The sequence below is a fragment of the Oncorhynchus mykiss genome, chromosome 5 (genome assembly GCF_057628025.1).
Source record: "Oncorhynchus mykiss isolate SJ-2025 chromosome 5, ASM5762802v1, whole genome shotgun sequence".
NCBI classification, from domain to species: Eukaryota; Metazoa; Chordata; class Actinopteri; order Salmoniformes; family Salmonidae; genus Oncorhynchus; species Oncorhynchus mykiss.
In genome coordinates this window covers 68,442,018-68,467,726 of record NC_143026.1, presented here as the reverse complement: position 1 = coordinate 68,467,726, position 25,709 = coordinate 68,442,018, and the positions used below count along the sequence as shown (strand labels likewise).

Sequence of the window (25,709 nt, the reverse complement as noted above, 5' to 3'; positions counted from 1 at the left end):
TATAGCAGAAGAGCAGATGATATTGTTGCCTGCCCTTGGGGCTGTTACTATAGCAGAAGAGCAGATGATATTGTTGCCCTTGGAGCTGTTACTATAGCAGAAGAGCAGATGATATTGCTGCCCTTGGGGCTGTTACTATAGCAGAAGAGCAGATGATTTTGTTGCTCTTGGGGCTGTTACTATAGCAGAAGAGCAGATGATTTTCTTGCCCTTGGGGCTGTTACTATAGCAGAAGAGCAGATGATTTTGTTGCTCTTGGGGCTGTTACTATAGCAGAAGAGCAGATGATTTTCTTGCCCTTGGGGATGTTACTATAGCAGAAGAGCAGATGATTTTCTTGCCCTTGGGGCTGTTACTATAGCAGAAGAGCAGATGATTTTGCTGCCCTTGGGGCTGTTACTATAGCAGAAGAGCAGATGATATTGTTGCCTGCCCTTGGAGCTGTTACTATAGCAGAAGAGCAGATGATTTTGCTGCCCTTGGGGCTGTTACTATAGCAGAGGAGCAGATGATTTTGCTGCCCTTGGGGATGTTACTATAGCAGAAGAGCAGATGATATTGTTGCTCTTGGGGCTGTTACTATAGCAGAAGAGCAGATGATTTTGCTGCCCTTGGGGCTGTTACTATAGCAGAAGAGCAGATGATTTTGCTGCCCTTGGGGCTGTTACTATAGCAGAAGAGCAGATGATATTGCTGCCCTTGGGGCTGTTACTATAGCAGAAGAGCAGATGATATTGTTGCCCTTGGGGCTGTTACTATAGCAGAAGAGCAGATGATATTGCTGCCCTTGGGGATGTTACTATAGCAGAAGAGCAGATGATATTGTTGCTCTTGGGGCTGTTACTATAGCAGAAGAGCAGATGATATTGTTGCCTGCCCTTGGGGCTGTTACTATAGCAGAAGAGCAGATGATATTGTTGCCCTTGGGGCTGTTACTATAGCAGAAGAGCAGATGATATTGTTGCTCTTGGGGCTGTTACTATAGCAGAAGAGCAGATGATATTGTTGCCTGCCCTTGGGGCTGTTACTATAGCAGAAGAGCAGATGATATTGTTGCCCTTGGGGCTGTTACAATAGCAGAAGAGCAGATGATATTGTTGCTCTTGGGGCTGTTACTATAGCAGAAGAGCAGATGATATTGCTGCCCTTGGGGCTGTTACTATAGCAGAAGAGCAGATGATATTGTTGCCCTTGGGGCTGTTACTATAGCAGAAGAGCAGATGATATTGCTGCCCTTGGGGCTGTTACTATAGCAGAAGAGCAGATGATATTGTTGCCCTTGGGGCTGTTACTATAGCAGAAGAGCAGATGATATTGCTGCCCTTGGGGCTGTTACTATAGCAGAAGAGCAGATGATATTGTTGCCCTTGGGGCTGTTACTATAGCAGAAGAGCAGATGATTTTGTTGCCCTTGGGGAGACGACAACACTTTTTTGCACTGGCCAAATGTCACCAACAGACTAGGGTGACATGCTTTAAAACTAAAAACTAATGCTGTTGGTTCAATATAAATAATAGTTTGGAATCACATACTGTACAGAAGGCTGATTTCATAAGAGTGCTTTGCATTTCCCATTTCCCATGGTCTACATTCCACTAACTCAGGGTTTCCCAAACTCGATCCTGGGGCCCCTCCTGGGTGCTTTTCTTTCTTTCTAGCACTACACAGCTGATTCAAATAATCAAAGCTTGATGATGCGGTGTAGTTATTTGGTAAAAATGGTGCACCCAGGGGTGGCCCCAGGACAGGGTTTGGGAAACCCTGTACTAACTCAAGGTCCAATCCTACTGATTGATGATTACATCACACGTGTAAGTGATTAGGGGCCTATTCATGTATCTCAAAGTATTCAAGTAGATGTAATTATTTGTTCTTCATTGTGTACCAAATTAAACCCTGGTCCTCCCTGCCCCCCCAGAGGTCCACTACATTGAGACCCTGTGAGGTGTTATAAGCACATTAACCTTGCGTAACATAATTACATTTCCACAAATTAAAAGTCTAATTTAATAGCCTTATTCATGAGTTCACGGAGAAAAGCAATTGGCTGCAGTTAACGTTGTATGGAGAGTTAACGTTGTAGTTAACGTTGTATGGAGAGTTAACGTTGTAGTTAACGTTGTATGGAGAGTTAACGTTGTATGGAGAGAGCTAGTTTGCGGATTATAAGGGCAAGAAGTGAAGAGTTGAAAAAATAAAATAAATAAAAAATAATTAAAATTAAAATGTCCCCGGCTGTGACGTTGGCCTAATCAACTCCTATTATCAATGGCATTAAACCAATTAAATGTTTAGAGGAACCATGGCAACGTAGCTGCGACTGATTGGCTTCTACCTATGTGGCTACATGCATTTTTTTCCACTGACTGACATGTTCCAGGTGATTGTCTTTTTTGAACAGTACATTTAATTGCACTGCTCTGTTAGAAATCACACAGAAAATCTCAAATGCGAGCATATTGTACTTTCTTATAGAGTCCTTGAAAGGGTCTGGGAAACACAAAAGACTTGGATTAAAAGCAAAATGGAAAGAAAACACTGGATCTCTTCAGGCAGTCTGAACATCTATTCAACGAGCCACACAGTAACCCAGAGACAATGAAAAATATATACCAGCATGGCAACAGCTCAGCTCAACCCCTTTTCAAATCAGATACTTGATTTGTTCTATACTATTGTGCCACCACCTCCCACTGACTGACAAACACTTGTGTCATTGCAATGATTTAGGCCTTAATTCCTTATCCAATCACACCTAGCTTTACCTATTTATTCTTCACTTTTCAATTACATGTATATTTCTCTTTGTCCCTTAATTTGTGCTCTCTTCTCCAAATCTACCTCTCTCCAGATCCTCCTCTTCTGGTTGTATTCTAATGTTACATTTTTTTTGTTTATTATTTTACCCCGTTTTCTCCCCAATTGGTAATTACAGTCTTGTCCCATCGCTGCAACTCCCGTACGGACTCGAGAGAGGCGAAGGTCGAGAGCCGTGCGTCCTCCGAAACACGACCCAACCAAGCCGCACTGCTTCTTGACACAATGCCCGCTTAACCCGGTAGCCAGCCACACCAATGTGTCGGAGGAAACACCGTACACCTGGTGACCGTGTCAGCGTGCATGTGCCCAGCCCACCACAGGAGTCACTAGAGCGCGATGGGACAAGGACATCCCTGTCGGCCAGACCCTCCCCTAACCAGGACGACGCTGGGCCAATTGTGCGCCGCCCCATGGGTCTCCTGGTCGCGGCCGGCTGTGACAGAGCCTGGACTCAAACCAGGATCTCTAGGGGCACAGCTAACACTGTGATGCAGTGCCTTAGACCACTGTGCCACTTGGGGGGCCCACATTGTATTCTAATGTTTCATGTTTAATTGCATGATAGCATCCCAATCCCACTCTCCTCGCCCTTAATTGCCCTCGTTGTGTATGTGTGGTCTGTGTGTGTGTGCGTGTGCGTGTGTCTATCCTCGTAGGTACCGGAAACCCCTGAAAGTGTGTGTGTGTGTGTGTGTGTGGAGTGAGAGAGCCTGCATGTGTGATCATTCACATCTGTGTATGTGTGTCAGGAGAACATTAAGCCTTTACAGTGCCATGAATTGACTTCCTGTGTCTGTGATTGCTTCTTAATGAGCTTTTTTGCAGGATTGATGCTATTCATAAAAAACTGTGTTAGCTCATAGCTCACCTCTGTTAGTCTTTTTTCTTTTGTTAGTCATGAAGAATGACAGAAAAAGCTCTTTTTACAACCATCCTAGAGGGACTCAACAAACCTAGCGGTGGGGGATTTTCTTATACCTTAATGTACTTGTGAGCGTGTGTGGTGGCCGGTTCTCCTATGGTGCTAGTCAAGGCTCATGGGTATTGAAGTAACATTTAAAACAGGCAAAACATGACATATTGTCATGCACAGAAATAAATCCCCAATAAATCTTAACATTACTAAAATCTGATTTATAAATAATTTATTATGGGAAAACCTACAGGGCACTGGCAGCATGCACACTACTCAATCGTAGAAGATAAATCTTGTGCATAAATTATCATAGAAAAAAATAGTATTGAGCCTCAACCTCATTTTTCCATTATGCTAATTTCACATGATTAAATGACCGAACAACTGGGATAAACAGTCAAGAACAGATTACAACTACATCATTTTTTTCTGCTCTGATTTGCCTTCTCTCTCTCTCTCTCTCTCTCTCTCTCTCTCTCTCTCTCTCTCTCTCTCTCTCTCTCTCTCTCTCTCTCTCTCTCTCTCTCTCTCTCTCTCTCTCTCTCTCTCTCTCTCTCTCTCTCTCTCTCTCTCTCTCTCTCTCTCTCTCTCTCTCTCTCTCTCTCTCTCTCTCTCTCTCTCTCTCTCTCTCTCTCTCTCTCTCTCTCTCTCTCTCTCTCTCTCTCTCTCTCTCTCTCTCTCTCTCTCTCTCTCTCTCTCTCTCTCTCTCTCTCTCTCTCTCTCTCTCTCTCTCTCTCTCTCTCTCTCTCTCTCGTGATAGACACATTGCTAGGCCAACATAATATTTTAAGACTGATGTTGCGAAAACCTATAGTGTATTTCCTGTAATAGTCAGAACGTTCTGGTTCAGACTGGGTCAAAAGGAAACCAAAGCAATGTCAGCCAGATAGGGCCTCAGTCTCAACCTCACCAGAACAGCTATCACAGCAAATAAAGCCAGGCTTTCTGAAATCCAGTGAGGATTTTCTATTATTTCACAGTGGAGGAAATTTGAAATAGATTCCAGAAATCAAATGAAATTATTCTTTGTGGTTGAAGATTCCTCCCTTTCAAATGAACATTGGTACAAAAATCACACACGGGGATAAATCTAACAACCTAAATCTTATCCCTTACGTGTGAGATGTTCGTTATAGAGGTGAGCAGGGTCCCAGTCAGGGTTAGAAAAACAAGCACACTGACAATATGGCTGTGAACGTTGTGAACATTCTTTCTCCCCTTAGGTAGAGTGGCCATAAAACACATGTAATCCTGTAAATCCCTGTTCTTTCTCACATTGAGCTCTTAGCCACCCCAACGTGCTTACAGTGACTCCTCAGGTTTCTACTCCCCTCCCCACCTCTCTGATAGACTTTCCCAGCCTCTGGCTGCTTTGAACCGACAGGCTGCTCTGTTCGGGCCAGGCCCACAGAAACTAACTCAGCCACGTCTGCTTTTAATGGAGTAATAAGAGACAGAAGTGAAATGGCTCCCAGAGGGCCAGATGAGCTGTGTGCCTCTCCTCGATCCCCTACCAGAAACAGCTGAAACAATGGGTTGGCCACCAAGAATACCTTTTTTAGCACCCCGGCTATCATCCCGCTAACAGCCGATATGAGCACTTATTGCATTAGGCTGGGGTGATAACAGGGAAAATTCTCACTCTCACTCCAAGCACGGAAGACAGTCTGATCTGATGGCTTTACAGGCCATACTCCGCTTCAAACTGGCTCCAGATAACATATATAAACAATGGTCTCAACCAGAAAATTGTAATTATAAGACTAAATAAAGTTGGCTAAAAATTAAAATATGAATCTGTATAACACTGACCCATTTTAGATTAAGATAAGTTATTTTGGGCACACACACTGTTAGGACACTTCTAGCAAAGCAAGAAAACACCAGAACTCTGTGTGAAAGACCAGACAACAGCTAAAGAGAGAAAGAAAAACTGACAGAGTAGACAGAGAACTAAGGTAGCAGAGAGTGAGAGTGACAGAGAGAGAGAGTGGGTGGAGTGTGGGGGTGAGACCACCACAGCACAACAGGACTCAGCGGGCCTAGTAGCCTTTCAGCTCCACAAAGGTCAGAACAGAGCTCCTAGCAGCCCAGCCAGGCAGGGAGGGACTGTTCCCTGAGCGTCTCTGCAGTCTGCACAAAGCCTCTCAGGAGAGTCTGAGGGAAAAATTAGCTTTGGCTTCTTGTTGAAGGAACGTTCAGGTTAAACAACATTTACATGACAAAAGTCTGACTTCAATGCGTCTCCTCTGAATCTGCTGACCTGTTGAATGGCTCCACCATTCCTGAGGTTGAAGACCTCAAAAAAGACTCACTGTTAGTCTGTAATTGTGTCTACCGGATATGTGTGGAATGAGGCAGCAGATTGAAGGACCCACCTCCAGTTCTAAGCACACACCTAGCATCTTATCTAGGCCTAAAGTGCCAGTAGCTAACAAACATTATTTGAGCTCTTAGACTTGGAGGTGTAGGGAGTGACAGAAGGGCGACTGCCTGAAAACTAATTATGGAACCGACATACTGCAACTCCTAGGCAATGTCTGTCCTCCCATTGCCGGGGGCCAGATTTCCCCAGCTGTGAAATCGCTGGCACTTCCGTGGGCACCCAGCCATTAAGAGCACTGGGTTCGCATCTATCAGAGGGACAGGGCTGTTTGCTCAAATCCTCCAAGACACCACCAATTACCACACACACATACATCAGGGGAGGAGGGGAGGAGGCTGGGACCAGACAGTACACTGTGTGACCCATCCTTCCTGCCTCGCTGACCCCGCAGGCTCCTCCTCCATGATGATTTACATTGAGCTCCTTTATCTATGATGCATCAGTGGGTTATTGTATTCCATTCTCATAGTGAATGTCCCAGTGAATGCCTGAGCAGTAGAGGAGCTGATTTACTATCTAAGTATCTGTGATGGGTCCACCAGGACAATTTAGTCAGATTTGTCTGGCATATCCATATGTCTGTGAGCTAGCTGGCTGGCTGATCCTAGCTCTCAGGCCTCCAGAGACCGATGTCTGAATCCACTCCAATGGCATGGTTTGTACCGAACACCGAACACCAAGCAACAAAACACACAAATCTAGGCCATTTACCACAACTGGTGGGAACAGCAACTAAGTGGAAAGGATGTGTCAGAATAGTATGTGACTGACATGTTGGTGTCATCAGTGGTCATGTTTACAGTCAGATTTAAGTGAAGAAGGAACAGTGGTAATGAGACGTACCTGTTTGAACTGTTCTAGTTTGTCTCTAGCTGCCACTAGGATGGGGTCAATGCTGCGGACCTTAATCTCTTGGTTGTTTTTCTGGGCCTGAAGGCCATTTCCCACAACACGGCCCACATAACTGAGGAGGGGAGAGAGAGGAGAGAGAATGGAGAGTTTAATACAAACAGTTTCTGTAGCACAATGACTTGTGAATATTGATATATTGTCTATGAAAGTAACACATGAAAGTATTTGTGTAAGGAGTGCAAATGTAAGGACAGAGTAAACCTTTTCAATTTCGTGTCTGAATAGCCTAGTTCCTTAGCCATTCATAACAATGGCAAATATTTATTCTCAGCACCATGGTCTGCATGTCGTGAGATCAGTTCACCTCACCTCTGAACCTGCCTACACAGACAGACATTCCCCTAGCCCAGGGCTCTCCAACCCTGGTCCTGGAGAGCTACAGTCTTGTAGGTTTTCACTCCAACCCTAATTTAGCACACCTGATTCTAATAATCAGCTGGTTGATAAAGTGAATCAGGATAGTTACAACTGGGGTTGGTAGTGCTCCAGGAACAGAGTTGGAGAGCCCTGCCCTAGCCTGATATAAGGTGATTAACTATGCCCTTTTTAACATCAATTTTTCTTTCATCATGAGAATTGCGGGGCATTTGAGCTGTGTGATTCTGCCTCAGAGCCCAGCTCTTCCTTGAAGCTGGCCTGGAGTGGTGAGTTGTGCTGTCTGACCCAGCCAGGCCGCCACTGGGATCAATGGAGTTTAGACGGCCTTCCTCACTGACATAAATGATTCATTAGGAAGTCAAACAGCTGGAGCGGATTGGTGAAAATAGGAGGCATGACTGCAAATCCAGGTATTGAGCGACCTCACAGCCAGAGATGGGAGAGGAGAGGAAAGGGCAGATGGCTGTTTATCAGGAATAATGAGAGGAGAGGAGGATAGGAGGAGACCAGTATCCTCCTCATTACAGCCCAGTGTCAGGGTAAACACGTCAGATGCAGACACACCGCAGGACTCAGTAATGATGCATTTGCATTTTTGTGATTCCACTAATTACGAGGAGGAGGGCGTGAGATGAGACACAACAAAGGACACAGTGTCAACCATAGTGATCGAAGAATCTGGGATGCATCTCACTCTCGCTCCCTCTCTCTCTCTCCATCTCTCTTATCCATTTCTCTCTTTCATGTATATTTTCTGTGCCACCTCTTCATCTCTGTAGAGGGACAATGGTTGAGTTGATCAGGTTTTGTGAGCAGTAGTTAGAGTAAAATACTTTATCTGCTTGTCTCAGCAATTCAGTTGATCAATAGGTGAAGTTAAAGATGAAATGTTAAATTGGTTAAGACACTGAATTAGATTGACCCTAGATGACCTATTGGAGTCCTATTGAAGGCCATCTGGGGTCAATCTCAAATCTATTGAAAAGCTTAAACATAGCTTTCAAAACCACAAGATAGAAAGACTGACTGAGAGAGAGACTGACTAAGGTCCGGGGCAGACTGTGAAGGTCTAATGCACCACAGAACAGGCTTTTTCCACAGAACAGATTAGAGCCTCTGTAGAGGGAGAGGTGGATGGATGGGTGGATAAGTAGGGCGTAGCAGCCCTGACAGAGCAGACCCTTGTCCCTAACTCCCTGAGCTACCCCAGGAAGTTTGGGGGAGAACACAGTCATCACCACAATCTCAAATCCCAAAATATAGAACACATAATACACACACAAAATACACTCATGCACAATCATGTGGGTACACACCCACCCACGCATGCATGCACTCACACACATTGGCGAGAGAGCGAGCCTGGAGCCACACATGGGATTTCCTTACTGGAGAGAACTCTGGGGCTAGGAGGTAACAGAGATTCCTCCTGCAGCACTCCTGTAGATGTCAAAGCGCAGGTGTTTCACGGCTAACGAATCCAGCCAAGAGCATCATGGAGCTCCAGAGGCCACACCTACATGCCCTCTGCTGCAGCTGCAGCCCCCAGACTACAACAATGATGTATAACATAAACCCTGAACCTGACATGATACAGACACATGGACATTCCAGAGAGATGATCCATTGGATTGTTGATCATCTAATGTGAGTGTGTTCCATGAGAACCACTATTGTGAGGTCAATTCACCTCAACCACTGTAGAAAACAAATCGATTGCAGGGTTAACATTACAAGTGTGTTGCCAGGAAAGTTAAGGCATATTTTTCATTTTGATGTTCAGTATATAAAATACTGCTGTCACAACAGTGTTATCAGTGGATGGTCTGAAGATATGTGTATATACATCTGCTATCCCTCAGGGCATCCAGCCTAGCCTCAGAGAATGACAATGAGAGAAACACAGGCAAAGCACTCCAACATCGTAATAACATCAGCAGTTCCGCATTAACACTGTCACAGTTTAATGGTGCATGTTTGTGTGAGGTAGATCAAACTGTGGGTAATCAGAAAGCGCCACAGGAGTGACGTGCTGCATATGACTGTAAATAAATGAATCCAATCTGAGCGAGCCTCCACGCAGTGTCGAGGATGAACTCTGACCCCTGGCTCACTGGGTCTATCTGCCTAGCTACTGCTGGAGAATTCATTATAGTAGGCCTATCTGCTGCTTCAATAACAAGCTAGTACAGGCAGCCACAGATAGCAGGTAGAACCAGTGGTGCGTATTCATGGGGGCCAAGGGAAGCCAGGCTTCTCCAAAAATGTACAAAAAAATACATATATAATATAAATTTTCTCTTTTGTCTATCCTTGTTTCATAATGTTCCTTCAATTTGCAAGAGGCTGAATGTAACTCACTGGAGAAAGCATCCAAGCGAGGGAAACAGCGCCCCTCTGTCTCTGTATGTGTAGGCCATCTATCTGATGCTCTCTGGTCAAAGAGAGTTTGACATTGTTGCCGACCCTATCGTTGAATACAAGGGAAGCCAGTGAGCATTTGGCCTCCCTTGATAAAAAAAAATATTAAATAATAGCCAATCAGCGTTGCGCTACACTGAGTGAGCTCAACTGTGAATGGTCCTGGCGCACCCAAAAAAAAGTGGCAAGGGAAGCCAGTTTGGATTTGGCTTCACTCCAATCACATCACATCGAGAGCAATACGTCATTGACAGAAAGAACTTGAATTGTTGCATCTCGTTACGTTGTTGTCCTCCGGTGCCTAGCTAGCTAGCAAAAATTGTCCCTTTCCTAAATTAGCCATGGATGGAGATAGGGATTTGGACTTGTGGTTTTACTTAATTCTCTGTACTGGCAAATGATTATAACAGCGATGCTGATTCAATAATACATTCATACATTGTGCCCCTGGACTGAGAGGGTGGAAGTTCAATATGTAGCTAGCCAGGCCTAATCGCCCAACGTCAGTGCCCAACCTCACTAATGCTCTTGCGGCTGAAAAGCCTTCCCAGAAGCATGGAGGCTGTTATAATAGCAAAGGGGAGACCAGCTCCATATTGATTTTGGAATTAGATGATCAACGGGCAGTTGTCCACATACTTTTATGTGCCATATAGTGTAGGTTGTAATATGGCATTTTGGGAGGCTTGGCTTCCCCAGTGATTTTACCCATGCACCGCTACTTGGTAGGACTACCACTGTTCATTTTCTTTGGGGACATAATGAATTCTATATCCAAGGCAGTATGACGACACACACACACACACACACACACACACACACACACACATAGCAGCTAAACCATGCATCATAGCCTGACCCAGAACCCAGTTAATGAGGATTTATTCCCGTCACTGCTCAACATGGCCACAATACTTAACATAAAGTTGAACCATTACACTGTATTTTTCTCTGGTCTCTATTTATCTTTAGGGGGCTGTGAATATTCATAGTCATTATGGGGGATTCATCAAACGCTCAATCAACTACAAAGACGACCACAACGGGCCTCCATTAACTAGTTTCCAAAGCCAGGGGAGGTTGATGGGAAGATGTTCTCTGTTGTGGTTGCTGTGGGTGGTTGAGTGCTGACGACGGACCCATAGGTCTGTGGATGGGTGCCAACTACACTGGGAGTCCATTAGGGGCACATGTGACTTTAATCAGGCTATCTGATTGGTTCAACTCTATTCTAACACATCCTGCCAATTTTTCTCGTGCACACCATAGTAATTTATAGGATCTCTGTGTGATGCACACTCACTGAATCACATTGGGAGAATCCTGAATATTATGCATGTATCTGGACATGTACTCAATAAAAAACAACCACACATTGAGAGTAAATATGATCATGATATCGACTATACTGAAGTATTGACCCACTGCACTAAAATCCAATACCATACACAGAGTACAATGACTATGACTATGCACAATGACTATGCTATATACTATGCACAATGACTAACACATATACAGTGCCTTGCGAAAGTATTCGGCCCCCTTGAACTTTGCGACCTTTTGCCACATTTCAGGCTTCAAACATAAAGATATAAAACTGTATTTTTTTGTGAAGAATCAACAACAAGTGGGACACAATCATGAAGTGGAACAACATTTATTGGATATTTCAAACTTTTTTAACAAATCAAAAACTGAAAAATTGGGCGTGCAAAATTATTCAGCCCCCTTAAGTTAATACTTTGTAGCGCCACCTTTTGCTGCGATTACAGCTGTAAGTCGCTTGGGGTATGTTTTGCACATCGAGAGACTGAAATTCTTTCCCATTCCTCCTTGCAAAACAGCTCGAGCTCAGTGAGGTTGGATGGAGAGCATTTGTGAACAGCAGTTTTCAGTTCTTTCCACAGATTCTCGATTGGATTCAGGTCTGGACTTTGACTTGGCCATTCTAACACCTGGATATGTTTATTTTTGAACCATTCCATTGTAGATTTTGCTTTATGTTTTGGATCATTGTCTTGTTGGAAGACAAATCTCCGTCCCAGTCTCAGGTCTTTTGCAGACTGCATCAGGTTTTCTTCCAGAATGGTCCTGTATTTGGCTCCATCCATCTTCCCATCAATTTTAACCATCTTCCCTGTCCCTGCTGAAGAAAAGCAGGCCCAAACCATGATGCTGCCACCACCATGTTTGACAGTGGGGATGGTGTGTTCAGCTGTGTTGCTTTTACGCCAAACATAACGTTTTGCATTGTTGCCAAAAAGTTCAATTTTGGTTTCATCTGACCAGAGCACCTTCTTCCACATGTTTGGTGTGTCTCCCAGGTGGCTTGTGGCAAACTTTAAACGACACTTTTTATGGATATCTTTAAGAAATGGCTTTCTTTTTGCCACTCTTCCATAAAGGCCAGATTTGTGCAATATACGACTTGATTGTTGTCCTATGGACAGAGTCTCCCACCTCAGCTGTAGATCTCTGCAGTTCATCCAGAGTGATCATGGGCCTCTTGGCTGCATCTCTGATCAGTCTTCTCCTTGTATGAGCTGAAAGTTTAGAGGGACGGCCAGGTCTTGGTAGATTTGCAGTGGTCTGATACTCCTTCCATTTCAATATTATCGCTTGCACAGTGCTCCTTGGGATGTTTAAAGCTTGGGAAATCTTTTTGTATCCAAATCCGGCTTTAAACTTCTTCACAACAGTATCTCGGACCTGCCTGGTGTGTTCCTTGTTCTTCATGATGCTCTCTGCGCTTTTAACGGACCTCTGAGACTATCACAGTGCAGGTGCTTTTATACGGAGACTTGATTACACACAGGTGGATTGTATTTATCATCATTAGTCATTTAGGTCAACATTGGATCATTCAGAGATCCTCACTGAACTTCTGGAGAGAGTTTGCTGCACTGAAAGTAAAGGGGCTGAATAATTTTGCACGCCCAATTTTTCAGTTTTTGATTTGTTAAAAAAGTTTGAAATATCCAATAAATGTCATTCCACTTCATGATTGTGTCCCACTTGTTGTTGATTCTTCACAAAAAAATACAGTTTTATATCTTTATGTTTGAAGCCTGAAATGTGGCAAAAGGTCACAAAGTTCAAGGGGGCCGAATACTTTCGCAAGGCACTGTAGTATACTGTAGTGAAAATGAGAATACTGAACAAAGCTTAGAGACAGAGAGAGGCTGTTTTCTCACAGTAATTAGTGACCAAGTCAATTAGCCAGGATCTGTTTGCATCTGGGTTGTTAACCATTCAAATGAATAATCCCATAAAGAGACACAGAGACAAATGTTTACCCTAAAAAGCCAATGGCTCCCCAAGACCAGCTGATGTTCCCACACATCTCTTCTCTCTCCTCTGAAAACTACACACACACATTATGGTATAGGTCCAGCTGAAATGTATAATATATATTATATTCCTAGATTACACACTAGGCACACTGCTTTCACTCACTAGGCAAACCTGGCTTTTACTCAAGGTCCAAACAACTTGATTCAACTGATTATGCCAACTCCTGAACTGGAGACAGAGAACAAATCAGTTCAGTCCAGATCAGAGAGATTATCAGCTGATGCCTCCCTGTATGGGATGGATATGAAAAGAGAGTGACACTGTGACCACTTGGCTATGTGTTGCATAGAGTCTTACTCCAGCCTCTCTCCTGTTGGGCAAGGCCTTAAACTCAGTGACCCTCCAGTTCATCTGAACCTCCAGGCTATGAAGTAGAACAGAGTGCTTGCTCAGTGAGTCAGCCTGGGCGACAGAGAGAGAGAGAGAGAGCTGTATGTCTGCTCAGCTGAGGAAACACATAACCTAATAGAGCCATAATGGAGGACTGGGCAGACACAGACCACAAAAAACGGAGGCTGTCATACCGTGGCAGTTCAAAACGACTCATGCCCTAAAAAACAAGACATTATTGTTCAAAGCTATGCGGAGCAAAACCGTACGGCTAAGAGGGACTGGGTGGAAATGATTAGCCTATACACCACATAGCATGTCAAATTATACCGTTGCACATTCTGGGGTGTATGTGACTCAGCACTCAGTGCTGGCCACACAGTTCTGCTCCAGCTCCACAGCCTGGAGCCTCCACTCTGGTCTGGTCTTGTAGCCCAGCTGATGTGGCCTGGCCCTGGTCTGGCACAGAGTTGTGGTCAGAAGCGGGCTGACAGATAGAGACTTAGCTCGTGCTCTTTAGGTACATTCCTCTGATGTGAAACGCATTTGAAATGCAAACCAGCAACCCCAAAACCACAGTGTGCCCAGCACTATGGAAGTCCACTGTGTGCTCGCCCAAAACACAAACAAATAGACTGTGGCCACGGTAACGGGACACATCCCAAAAGCCCCTCCACCGCCGAGGATCATGGGAGCCAAAGAGGGAGGCTTGGCTGAGTGCACTGCTGTGATGTGTGACGGTCCACACCACTCTCCACTCTCCTATGACGACTACCAGTAGTAATGTATGCCTTCTATCTTGATTTAGGACAGTCCAATTTGCAATAACATAAACAGTCACAGACAGAAACATTGGGTCCTAATTCAGAGATAATCTGAGATGCAAAATATAATATATTTGAAAGGTCTACGGACAGCTGTGTCTGAGAACACACTTATATTGTTGCTTCCTAAGTGGATTTTTTATGCTTTCCCCTGAAGGCCACCAATCCACAGACCTTATTACTTTTATCCTGTTTCATTATCTGCTCCAGGCTCTTAGTGATGACACACAAATACATTGTACTGAATCTCTCTCAACCCAACAGACGATAATTATCTCCCATTAAAAACTCTATTATTACAGACAGCAATCAGATTTTTTTTAAATGCCTGCCAATGTGCAATTATGAACCATGCCGCTCACAGTCCTAAATCCAGCTGGAATCCAGCAGTGTAATTAACATACTTTTCTGTCTCACTCAGGAGGATTCTTTTCCCAAACATATGAGAGAACAACAAGAGTCCATAACAGGGGTGCAGCCGGTCTGCTACATTGAGCAGTAAAACCAAGCCAAAGATGGATAGCTTAGGAGCATTTAACCTTTCAGAGGTTATTTTTTTTCTGTCAAAACATTAAACATTTTATTTTAGAGCATCGCCCTCTTGGGGTGTTTGTGACAAGGAGTTTGTGGCAACGCTGGGATGATGCAGCATGGGGAAAAAATGAGATTGATTAACTAGCACAGCTATGAGCTCTGTGTTGTCTGTGTTGGCTCTGGCCTGTGAGGCTTTCTGTGTTGCTGTTGTTGCTGTGTTCATGAAGTGCTTTGATTCAGTGTTTAGTCTTGTTTTTCAATAGCTTGCATCTCATAGCGATAGTGTCTGTAACCTCTAGTGCTAAGAGACAAATCAGCTCTGTTCTGCTGAACTCCAGGATCCAGTTTCCCTGCCAAGAATGAGCAGCAGAGACAGGGCATGGGGCCTCCTGAGTGGCGCATGCACGCTGACTTCGGTCGCCAGCTGTACGGTATTTCCTCCGACACATTGGTGCGACTGCCTTCCGGGTTAAGTGAGCTTTGTGTCAAGAAGCAGTGTGGCTTGGCAGGGTTGTGTTTCGGAGGACGCATGGCTCTCGACCTTCGCCTCTCCCTAGTCCGTACGGGAGTTGCAGCGATGGGACAAGACTGTAACTACCAATTGGATACCACAAAATTGGGGAGAAAAAGGGGTAAAAGGACAAAAAAAAAGTTTTATCATTGATTTAAAAAAGACACAGGGGATGGCGTGGTGCTACATTGCATACCCACTGGCTTCACCTGGCTAGTGTTCTAGTCGACGGAAATGATCTGTTCTGAGAAACATCACTCAGGACACCAGTGGTTTTTCCTTCCATAGCGCTGGACTGGACAGCATCACAATAATTGTAACCGCCAACCAACGACTTCCCACTTAAAACCAGGGCCACGATGAATCTGACAATAACCTGGGTCTAGACCTCAGTCCAGTGAGGCAACCAAGCACATGGCACATGTGGCAAGCTGCAGCTTCTGATTGGCCATGTGACCAGCAGCTGCCTTGTGGGAGGTCATTGGAGACCACTTTTAAGAGGAGGGAATCACCAGGAAGTGTCATGCCCCTTAACAAGATATCCATCAGTGGAATACACAGCATAGCACAGACACATTATATGCTGCTAAGTACCTGATTGGAGGTGACAGATCCCGCCATGTAATCACTAGCTATCTTAAAACACTAAACTCCAAGAGCCCCTGAGGTTCCCCCGTTTTAATGCTACTCCTACTCTTTATGGTCAAAGAGGAGAGTTAGATGAAAAAGCCACCGCTGAATTACTCCTGTGATTCCTGTTTTATGAGGTTGTTAGGTAACAGAAGACACTGCGTGCCAGGGGTGCCTGGGGCCATGGGGGGACCTGGAGGGTCAGAGTTCACCCCTGTACCTGACATCCCTGATGCAGGAAACCTGCATGTGCAGCGGGGAGGCCCTGGCATTTACCATGTTCAAAATGCACCAACTTGACTCTGTCCATCAATCAGGAAAACTGCTTGTTCCTGAGGGGGTGAATGTGTATGTGGGTGGTATGTATGTACAGTGCCTTGCGAAAGTATTCGGCCCCCTTGAACTTTGCGACCTTTTGCCACATTTCAGGCTTCAAACATAAAGATATAAAACTGTATTTTTTTGTGAAGAATCAACAACAAGTGGGACACAATCATGAAGTGGAACGACATTTATTGGATATTTCAAACTTTTTTAACAAATCAAAAACTGAAAAATTGGGCGTGCAAAATTATTCAGCCCCCTTAAGTTAATACTTTGTAGCGCCACCTTTTGCTGCGATTACAGCTGTAAGTCGCTTGGGGTATGTCTCTATCAGTTTTGCACATCGAGAGACTGACATTTTTTCCCATTCCTCCTTGCAAAACAGCTCGAGCTCAGTGAGGTTGGATGGAGAGCATTTGTGAACAGCAGTTTTCAGTTCTTTCCACAGATTCTCGATTGGATTCAGGTCTGGACTTTGACTTGGCCATTCTAACACCTGGATATGTTTATTTTTGAACCATTCCATTGTAGATTTTGCTTTATGTTTTGGATCATTGTCTTGTTGGACGACAAATCTCCGTCCCAGTCTCAGGTCTTTTCTAGACTCCATCAGATTTTCTTCCAGAATGGTCCTGTATTTGGCTCCATCCATCTTCCCATCAATTTTAACCATCTTCCCTGTCCCTGCTGAAGAAAAGCAGGCCCAAACCATGATGCTGCCACCACCATGTTTGACAGTGGGGATGGTGTGTTCAGCTGTGTTGCTTTTACGCCAAACATAACGTCTTGCATTGTTGCCAAAAAGTTCAACTTTGGTTTCATCTGACCAGAGCACCTTCTTCCACATGTTTGGTGTGTCTCCCAGGTGGCTTGTGGCAAACTTTAAACAACACTTTTTATGGATATCTTTAAGAAATGGCTTTCTTCTTGCCACTCTTCCATAAAGGCCAGATTTGTGCAATATACGACTGATTGTTGTCCTATGGACAGAGTCTCCCACCTCAGCTGTAGATCTCTGCAGTTCATCCAGAGTGATCATGGGCCTCTTGGCTGCATCTCTGATCAGTCTTCTCCTTGTATGAGCTGAAAGTTTAGAGGGACGGCAAGGTCTTGGTAGATTTGCAGTGGTCTGATACTCCTTCCATTTCAATATTATCGCTTGCACAGTGCTCCTTGGGATGTTTAAAGCTTGGGAAATCTTTTTGTATCCAAATCCGGCTTTAAACTTCTTCACAACAGTATCTCGGACCTGCCTGGTGTGTTCCTTGTTCTTCATGATGCTCTCTGCGCTTTTAACGGACCTCTGAGACTATCACAGTGCAGGTGCATTTATACGGAGACTTGATTACACACAGGTGGATTGTATTTATCATCATTAGTCATTTAGGTCAACATTGGATCATTCAGAGATCCTCACTGAACTTCTGGAGAGAGTTTGCTGCACTGAAAGTAAAGGGGCTGAATAATTTAGCACGCCGAATTTTTCAGTTTTTGATTTGTTAAAACATTTTGAAATATCCAATAAATGTTGTTCCACTTTATGATTGTGTCCCACTTGTTGTTGATTCTTCACAAAAAAATACAGTTTTATATCTTTATGTTTGAAGTCTGAAATGTGGCAAATGGTCGCAAAGTTCAAGGGGGCCGAATACTTTCGCAAGGCACTGTATGTGAGTGGGAAGAAAGGGGGGTTAACACTTTCACTTTAGCTTCTCTGACTAACGGTGTCCTCTTTAACATCACTCATGGCTACCACCACCATGCTTCACCGTAGGGATGGAGCCAGGTTTCCTCAAGTTCAATCTTGGTTTCATCAGACCAGAGAATCTTGTTTCTCAGGGTCTGAGAGTCCTTTAGGTGCCTTTTGGCAAACTCTAAGCGGGTTGTCATGTACTGAGGATTGGCTTCCGTCTGGCCACTCTACCATAAAGACCTGATTGGTGGAGTGCTACAGAGATGATTGTCCTTCTGGTTGGTTTTTGCTCTGACATGCACTATCAACTGAGGGACCTTATATAGACAGGTGTGTGCCTTTCCAAATCATGTCCAATCAATTGAATTTACCACAGGTGGACTCCAATCAAGTTGTAGAAACAGATCAATGATGATCAATGAAACAGGATGCACCTGAGCTCAATTTTGAGTCTCATAGCAAAGGTTCTAAATACTTATGTAAATAAGGTATTTCTGTTTTTGTTTTTTTTATATATACATTTGCAAAAATGTCTAAAAATCTGTTTTCACTTCGTCATTATGGAGTTTTGTGTGTAGATTGATGAGGATGTTTGATATTTAATCAATTTTAGAATAAGGCTGTAACATAACAAAATGTGGAAAACGTCAAGGGGTCTGAATACTTTCCGAATGCACTGTAATAAAGTGGGTTAGGTCTACTCTATATTAATTAGCATACCACTTGAGTTTCTTCCCTGTTTCACACCTGGTAGTTTGATGGACGGGACTACCAGCTCTCTGGGGCAACCAGTGGGTCCATCTCCTCTATACCATGTTTCTTGTAGGATGACAATGTCTGTAATTCAAATTTCTTTGATGAAGTCCTGGTTCCTGCTCTTTAGGCCAAATCAGATGACCTTAGGCCTTGTACTGTATATTCCAGGATGAGATAGTAAAAGCTTGTTTTCTCTCTCTCTCTCTCACTCTCTCTCTCTCTCTCTCTTCAATTTAAGAACTTTATTGGCATGGGAAACATAGTGGGGAGAACAAGTATTTCATACACTGCCGATTTTGCAGGTTTCCCTACTTACAAAGAATGTAGAGGTCTGTAATTTTTATCATAGGTACACTTCAACTGTGAGAGACGGAATCTAAAACAAAAATCCAGAAAATCACATTGTATGATTTTTAAGTAATTAATTTGCATTTTATTGCATGACATAAGTATTTGATACATCAGAAAAGCAGAACTTAATATTTGGTACAGAAACCTTCGTTTGCAATTACAGAGATCATACGTTTCCTGTAGTTCTTGACCAGGTTTGCACACACTGCAGCAGGGATTTTGGCCTACTCCTCCATACAGACCTTCTCCAGATCCTTCAGGTTTCGGGGCTGTCGCTGGGCAATACGGACTTTCAGCTCCCTCCAAAGATTTTCTATTGGGTTCAGGTCTGGAGACTGGCTAGGCCATTCCAGGACCTTGAGATGCTTCTTACGGAGCCACTCCTTAGATGCCCTGGCTGTGTGTTCGGATCGTTGTCATGCTGGAAGACCCAGCCACGACCCATATTCAATGCTCTTACTGATGCTATATAACAAAGTATTGAGATAAACTTTTGTTATTGACCAAATACTTATTTTCTACCATAATTTGCAAATAAATTAATAAAAAATCCTACAATGTGATTTTCTGGATTTTTTTCCCCTCATTTTGTCTGTCATAGTTGAAGTATACCTATGATGAAAATTACAGACATCTCTCATCTTTTTAATTGGGAGAACTTGCACAATTGGTGGCTGACTAAATACTTTTTTGCCCCACTGTATCTATCTATATATATATTTGGGGTGGCAGGTAGCCTAGTGGTTAGAGCGTTGGACTAATAATCAAAAGGTTGCAAGATTGAAAAAAAAATCTGTCGTTCTGCCCCTGAACAAGGCAGTTAACCCACTGTTCCCCGGTAGGCCGTCCTTGAAAATAAGAACTTGTTCTTAACTGACTTGCCTAGTTAAATAAAGGTAAAATATAAATAAATATATAATATATATATATATATATATATATATATATATATATATATATATATATATATATATATATATATATATATATATATATATATATATATATCTGGACCTGCTGTCTTGACCTCGGAATGCTCGGTTATGAAAATGAACATTTGTACATCTTGAATAACGATCTGGCCTTAATGACCAAGTACACTTAAAATATTCACCCGGCTTAGCCAGGAGAGGACACTCCTTGGAGCCTGGTTCCCCTCCAGGTTTCTTCCTAGGTTCTTGCCTTCCAAAGGAGTTTTTCCTAGCCACTTTGCTTCAGCATCTACATTGCTTGTTCTTTGGGGTTTTAGCCTGGGTATCTGTAAAGCACTTTGTGACAACTACTGATGTATAAATGGATTTATAAAATAAATGTGATTGATTGATTGATTACTACTTACAGGTGCTAGCAAAAGTCTACACACCCCATGCACAGTCTTCACATTTTGCTGCCTTAAAATTTAATCTCAAAACTGAATAAAATTAGATTTCTTTCCCTACCAATCTACATAACCTACTCCACATCTATAAACTGAAAGAAAAATTATAGAGCATTTTCCACTATTTTTTTTGTCTCGATTGCCAATGTCCAGTGGCAAGCATACCCATAACATGATTCTGCCACCACAATACTTACAAATACAGAGGGTTTCACACTACAGTATGTTGTGTTGTATTGGATTTGACCCAAGCCTGTAGTATTTAATTTAGGCCAAAAAGTTAATTTGCCATGTTGTCTTGCACTATTACTTAATGGTCTTGTTGCAAACATAATTGTTGATTTGGAGTGGATTTTTAAACACAGGCTTCATTCTTCTCACTTTGTCATACAGGCCAGTAATGTGGAGTGAATGCAATGTTGTTGATCCTCTGTATTTTAATGTATTGTGGTGGAAGCATCATGTTATGGGTATGCTTGTCACCGGCAGGGACTGGGGAGTATGTCAGGATCAAAAGAAATATGAATGAAGCAAAGCCGGGATAAAAAGTTAGAGGAAACCCTGCCTCAGTCTTCTGAATACTGAACCCTGGGATAGAAATGTATTTTTCAGAGGGACAATTACACACATTTTTATGCCAAAGACATACCAGAATGGCTTTGCAATAGGTGTTGAGTATTCCTGAATGGTCCAGCCTCTTTCCTGACTTAAATTTGCTTGAAAATCAGACACAAGGTTTGAATATTGTTGTCCATCAATGAATCCCAACCAAATTTACAGAGCTTGAGCAATTTTGACAAAAACAATGGATAAATGTTGCCGTAAGAGTTGTGCAAAGTTGGTAGATTCTTATTCAAAATTATTCACAGCTGAAATGGCTGCCACAGTCATTTCCACCAAGTCTTAACTGTGGGGTGTGAAGACATATGTAATCAAGACATCTTTGATTTTCATTTTTTAATCATTTAGAAAATGTTCTATAATTTTTCTTTCACCTTGGACATGTGGAGTAGGTTGTGTACATTGTCAGAAAACAAAATTTCATCCATTTTTAGATTTATTTTTAATTAACATCAGCAAAATGTGAAGACTGTGTAAGGGGTGTGTAGACTTTCACTTGGCACTGTAAGAGCATACTCAACATTTATGTCAGTTAAGACCAGTGTTGAACTGCAGACTAATTAATGCATGTGAGATGACTCTAACACTACAGAGCATCATATGTCAAGAGGGTACAGAGAGGGGAAACGACTCTGAAACCTGAGACAGCACAGAGAGGGGAAACGACTCTGAAACCTGAGACAGTACAGAGAGGGGAAACGACTCTGAAACCTGAGACAGTACAGAGAGGGGAAACGACTCTGAAACCTGAGACAGAAAAGAGAGGGGAAACGACTCTGAAACCTGAGACAGCACAGAGAGGGGAAACGACTCTGAAACCTGAGACAGTACAGAGAGGGGAAACGACTCTGAAACCTGAGACAGAACAGAGAGGGGAAACGACTCTGAAACCTGAGACACTACAGAGAGGGGAAACGACTCTGAAACCTGAGACAGAACAGAGAGGGGAAACGACTCTGAAACCTGAGACAGTACAGAGAGGGGAAACGACTCTGAAACCTGAGACAGCACAGAGAGGGGAAACAACTCTGAAACCTGAGACAGTACAGAGAGGGGAAACGACTCTGAAACCTGAGACAGTACAGAGAGGGGAAACGACTCTGAAACCTGAGACAGTACAGAGAGGGGAAACGACTCTGAAACCTGAGACAGTACAGAGAGGGGAAACGACTCTGAAACCTGAGACAGCACAGAGAGGGGAAACAACTCTGAAACCTGAGACAGTACAGAGAGGGGAAACGACTCTGAAACCTGAGACAGTACAGAGAGGGGAAACGACTCTGAAACCTGAGACAGTACAGAGAGGGGAAACGACTCTGAAACCTGAGACAGTACAGAGAGGGGAAACGACTCTAAAACCTGAGACAGTATAGAGAGGAGAAAAGACTCTGAAACCTGAGACAGTACAGAGAGGGGAAACAACTCTGAAACCTGAGACAGTACAGAGAGGGGAAACGACTCTGAAACCTGAGACAGTACAGAGAGGGGAAACGACTCTGAAACCTGAGACAGTACAGAGAGGGGAAAAGACTCTGAAACCTGAGACAGTACAGAGAGGGGAAACGACTCTGAAACCAGACAGTACAGAGAGGGGAAACAACTCTGAAACCTGAGACAGTACAGAGAGGGGAAACGACTCTGAAACCTGAGACAGAACAGAGAGGGGAAACAACTTTGAAACCTGAGACACTACAGAGAGGGGAAACGACTCTGAAACCTGAGACAGTACAGAGAGGGGAAACGACTCTGAAACCTGAGACAGCACAGAGAGGGGAAACGACTCTGAAACCTGAGACAGCACAGAGAGGGGAAACGACTCTGAAACCTGAGACAGCACAGAGAGGGGAAACGACTCTGAAACCTGAGACAGCACAGAGAGGGGAAACGACTCTGAAACCTGAGACAGCACAGAGAGGGGAAACGACTCTGAAACCTGAGACAGTACAGAGAGGGGAAACGACTCTGAAACCTGAGACAGTACAGAGAGGGGAAACGACTCTGAAACCTGAGTCAGTACAGAAAGGGGAAACGACTGAAACCTGAGACAGTACAGAGAGGGGAAATGACTCTGAAACCTGAGACAGTACAGAGAGGGGAAACGACTCTGAAACCTGAGACAGTACATAGAGGGGAAACGACTCAGAAACCTGAGACAGTACAGAGAGGGGAAACGACTCTGAAACCTAAGACAGTACAGAGAGGGGAAACGACTCTGAAACCTGAGACAGTACAGAGAGGGGAAACGACTCTGAAACCTGAGACAATACAGAGAGGCGAAACGACTCTGAAACCTGAGACAGTACAGAGAGGGGAAACAACTCTGAAACCTGAGACAGTACAGAGAGGGGAAACAACTCTGAAACCTGAGACAAATACCTGTCTTTTGTCAGACTTTGGTGACTGGGAGAACTTCGCTTCCATGGTGGCGTCACTAGGTTACTACTGTTTACCCTCTTTGTGCTCCCCAAGCCTCTGTTATTCCAGCTTTTATGCTAGGGTTCTGCTCTGTAGGCTGAATAAGGGAGAAGGAAACAGACAGGAAACTGATCCTAACATCCACATTTCATCCCCATGATCAAGGTCAAAGGTGACAGCCATGAACCTGATGAGAGTAAATACAGAAGGTGAGGAGGTGAGGGACAGGGTTTCAGTGGAAGTATGAGCATGTGGGCACGCAAACTATTTCACAATTACCATTAACTTGGAATTTGACCAATGACCTGTGTGGTCTAGAATTATGCACGTATGTAAGATGTACAGAGCTATAAAGCTCTCAGTTGATTACGGTTATGCCCCTCTGTGTGCTTTCATCCCCCCCCAAACCAAACACACTAATACAGACACACAATGCAAGAGGACTCAGCCATGAGGACCATGTGAAGACCATTTGATTACAGTCAGCTGCCAGTAATGCAGCAAGGATGGCATCATCAACAACAAAAACAACAACCACAGAGGCAGTGAGCAGTAAGTCACCTCAGCCCTGACTCTGTCAGGACCCACCCTGGCCCCAGCCTCCCTGTGGGAACACAACCAGTGGTGATTGAGGACTCAATTACTGTGGAATGTCTGCCACAGCACACAATATGACAACGGAGAGCCGGGAAGCAAATCATTCAATACATCGTCACAACAGCAACCTCATTCACTGGCCAAACCTCGCTATTTCCTTTTGGGTTCATCAGACAAAAAACAGTTCCCTGTTAAACCCATATGGAGACACTTGACCCCATTGGACATTCTTAAACCATTTTGCTGGTGTCATCCTATCTGCCTGGCTGGCTGGGACAATAAAACAGTGGTGGAAAAAGTATCCAACCGTCATACTTGAGAAAAAGTAAATGACTCGAGTAAAAGTGAAAGTCACCCAGTAAAATATTACTTGAGTAGAAGTCTAAAAGTATTTGGTTTTAAATATACTTAAGTATCAAAAGTAAATGTCATTGCTAAACATACTTAAGTATGAAAAGTAAAAGTACATCATTTTACATTCCTTATATTAAGCAACCCATTTTGTTGTTATTTTAATTCATGGATAGCCAGGGGCACACTCCTTTTGTGTCCGCCAGATCAGGCAGTAGGGATGACTATGGATGTTCTCTTGACAAGTGCGTGAATTGGACCATTTTCCTGTCCCGCTAAGCATTCAAAATGGAAATAGTACTTTTAGGTGTCAGGGAAAATGTATGGAGTAAAAAGTACAATATTTTCTTTAGGAACGTAGAAAAAGTCCAGATACCAGGAAAGAAAAGTCCAGATACCCCCAAAAAACGACTTAAGTAGTACTTTCAAGTATTTTTACTTAATTGCTTTACACCACTGCAATAACATAGGACCCGTTCAGCCTTGGCTGCTACAACACTGCTCTCCAGTGGTCCCTAAAGGAGTATGGATAATGGTAGATACAGACTACTAGTCAGCTAAGTTCATTGCTGTTGAATGTAGAGTGGATCTAAATGCAGTATTAACAAACATTATTACTAACACTGTTTATAATTTCACCCTATTCCATAGCAATGCAAATATAAATTATTTAGACACCACATGTCAAAATAAAGCAGGGAAGCGATGCCTCATCCTCAGGTAATATGTGAGGAAGACCTCTGTAAAGCAGATACCTGTGGATGCTTACAATGTTGCTGTGGTATTACAATGTTGCTATTGTTTTATAATGTTGCTATGGTTTTATAATGTCACTATGGTTTTACAGTGTTGCTATGGTTTTATAATGTTGCTATCGTTTCATCCATACTGCAAAGTGCAACTGTGTAAAAATATGGGAAACTATTTTTTGGGAGTAATGGGTGTTGTCACCTTTGGTGAACTGAAGGAATGTTTGGATACAAGACACTTCCTCTAGGTGGCAGTGGTTCTCCATAATGTGAGATGGGTAGCAGAGATAGCACTAGTACAGTATGAGGAGAGGTTCTTCACATGTGCAAACTCACTTATACCCTCTGTGTGAGGTGATATGGGATGCCTGTGTACCAAGAGAGGGTTAGACCAACCTATAAGAACAGCTAATACAGAGACAAAAGCCTTCACACAAGCTAAGGCATTTGTCAG

At 43.4% G+C, this 25,709-nt stretch overlaps 1 protein-coding gene across 1 annotated transcript in view; it reads right to left on the bottom strand.

Annotated features, from left to right (window-relative positions):
- The window catches only part of gpc5b (glypican 5b), a 95,879-nt gene that overhangs the window by 41,676 nt on the left and 28,494 nt on the right, over window positions 1–25,709 (bottom strand). The window contains exon 7 of the mRNA XM_036978156.2: window positions 6,967–7,087. Within this exon, the coding sequence (XP_036834051.1) occupies window positions 6,967–7,087 (121 nt within the window). The remainder of the gene's footprint in view (window positions 1–6,966; window positions 7,088–25,709) is intronic.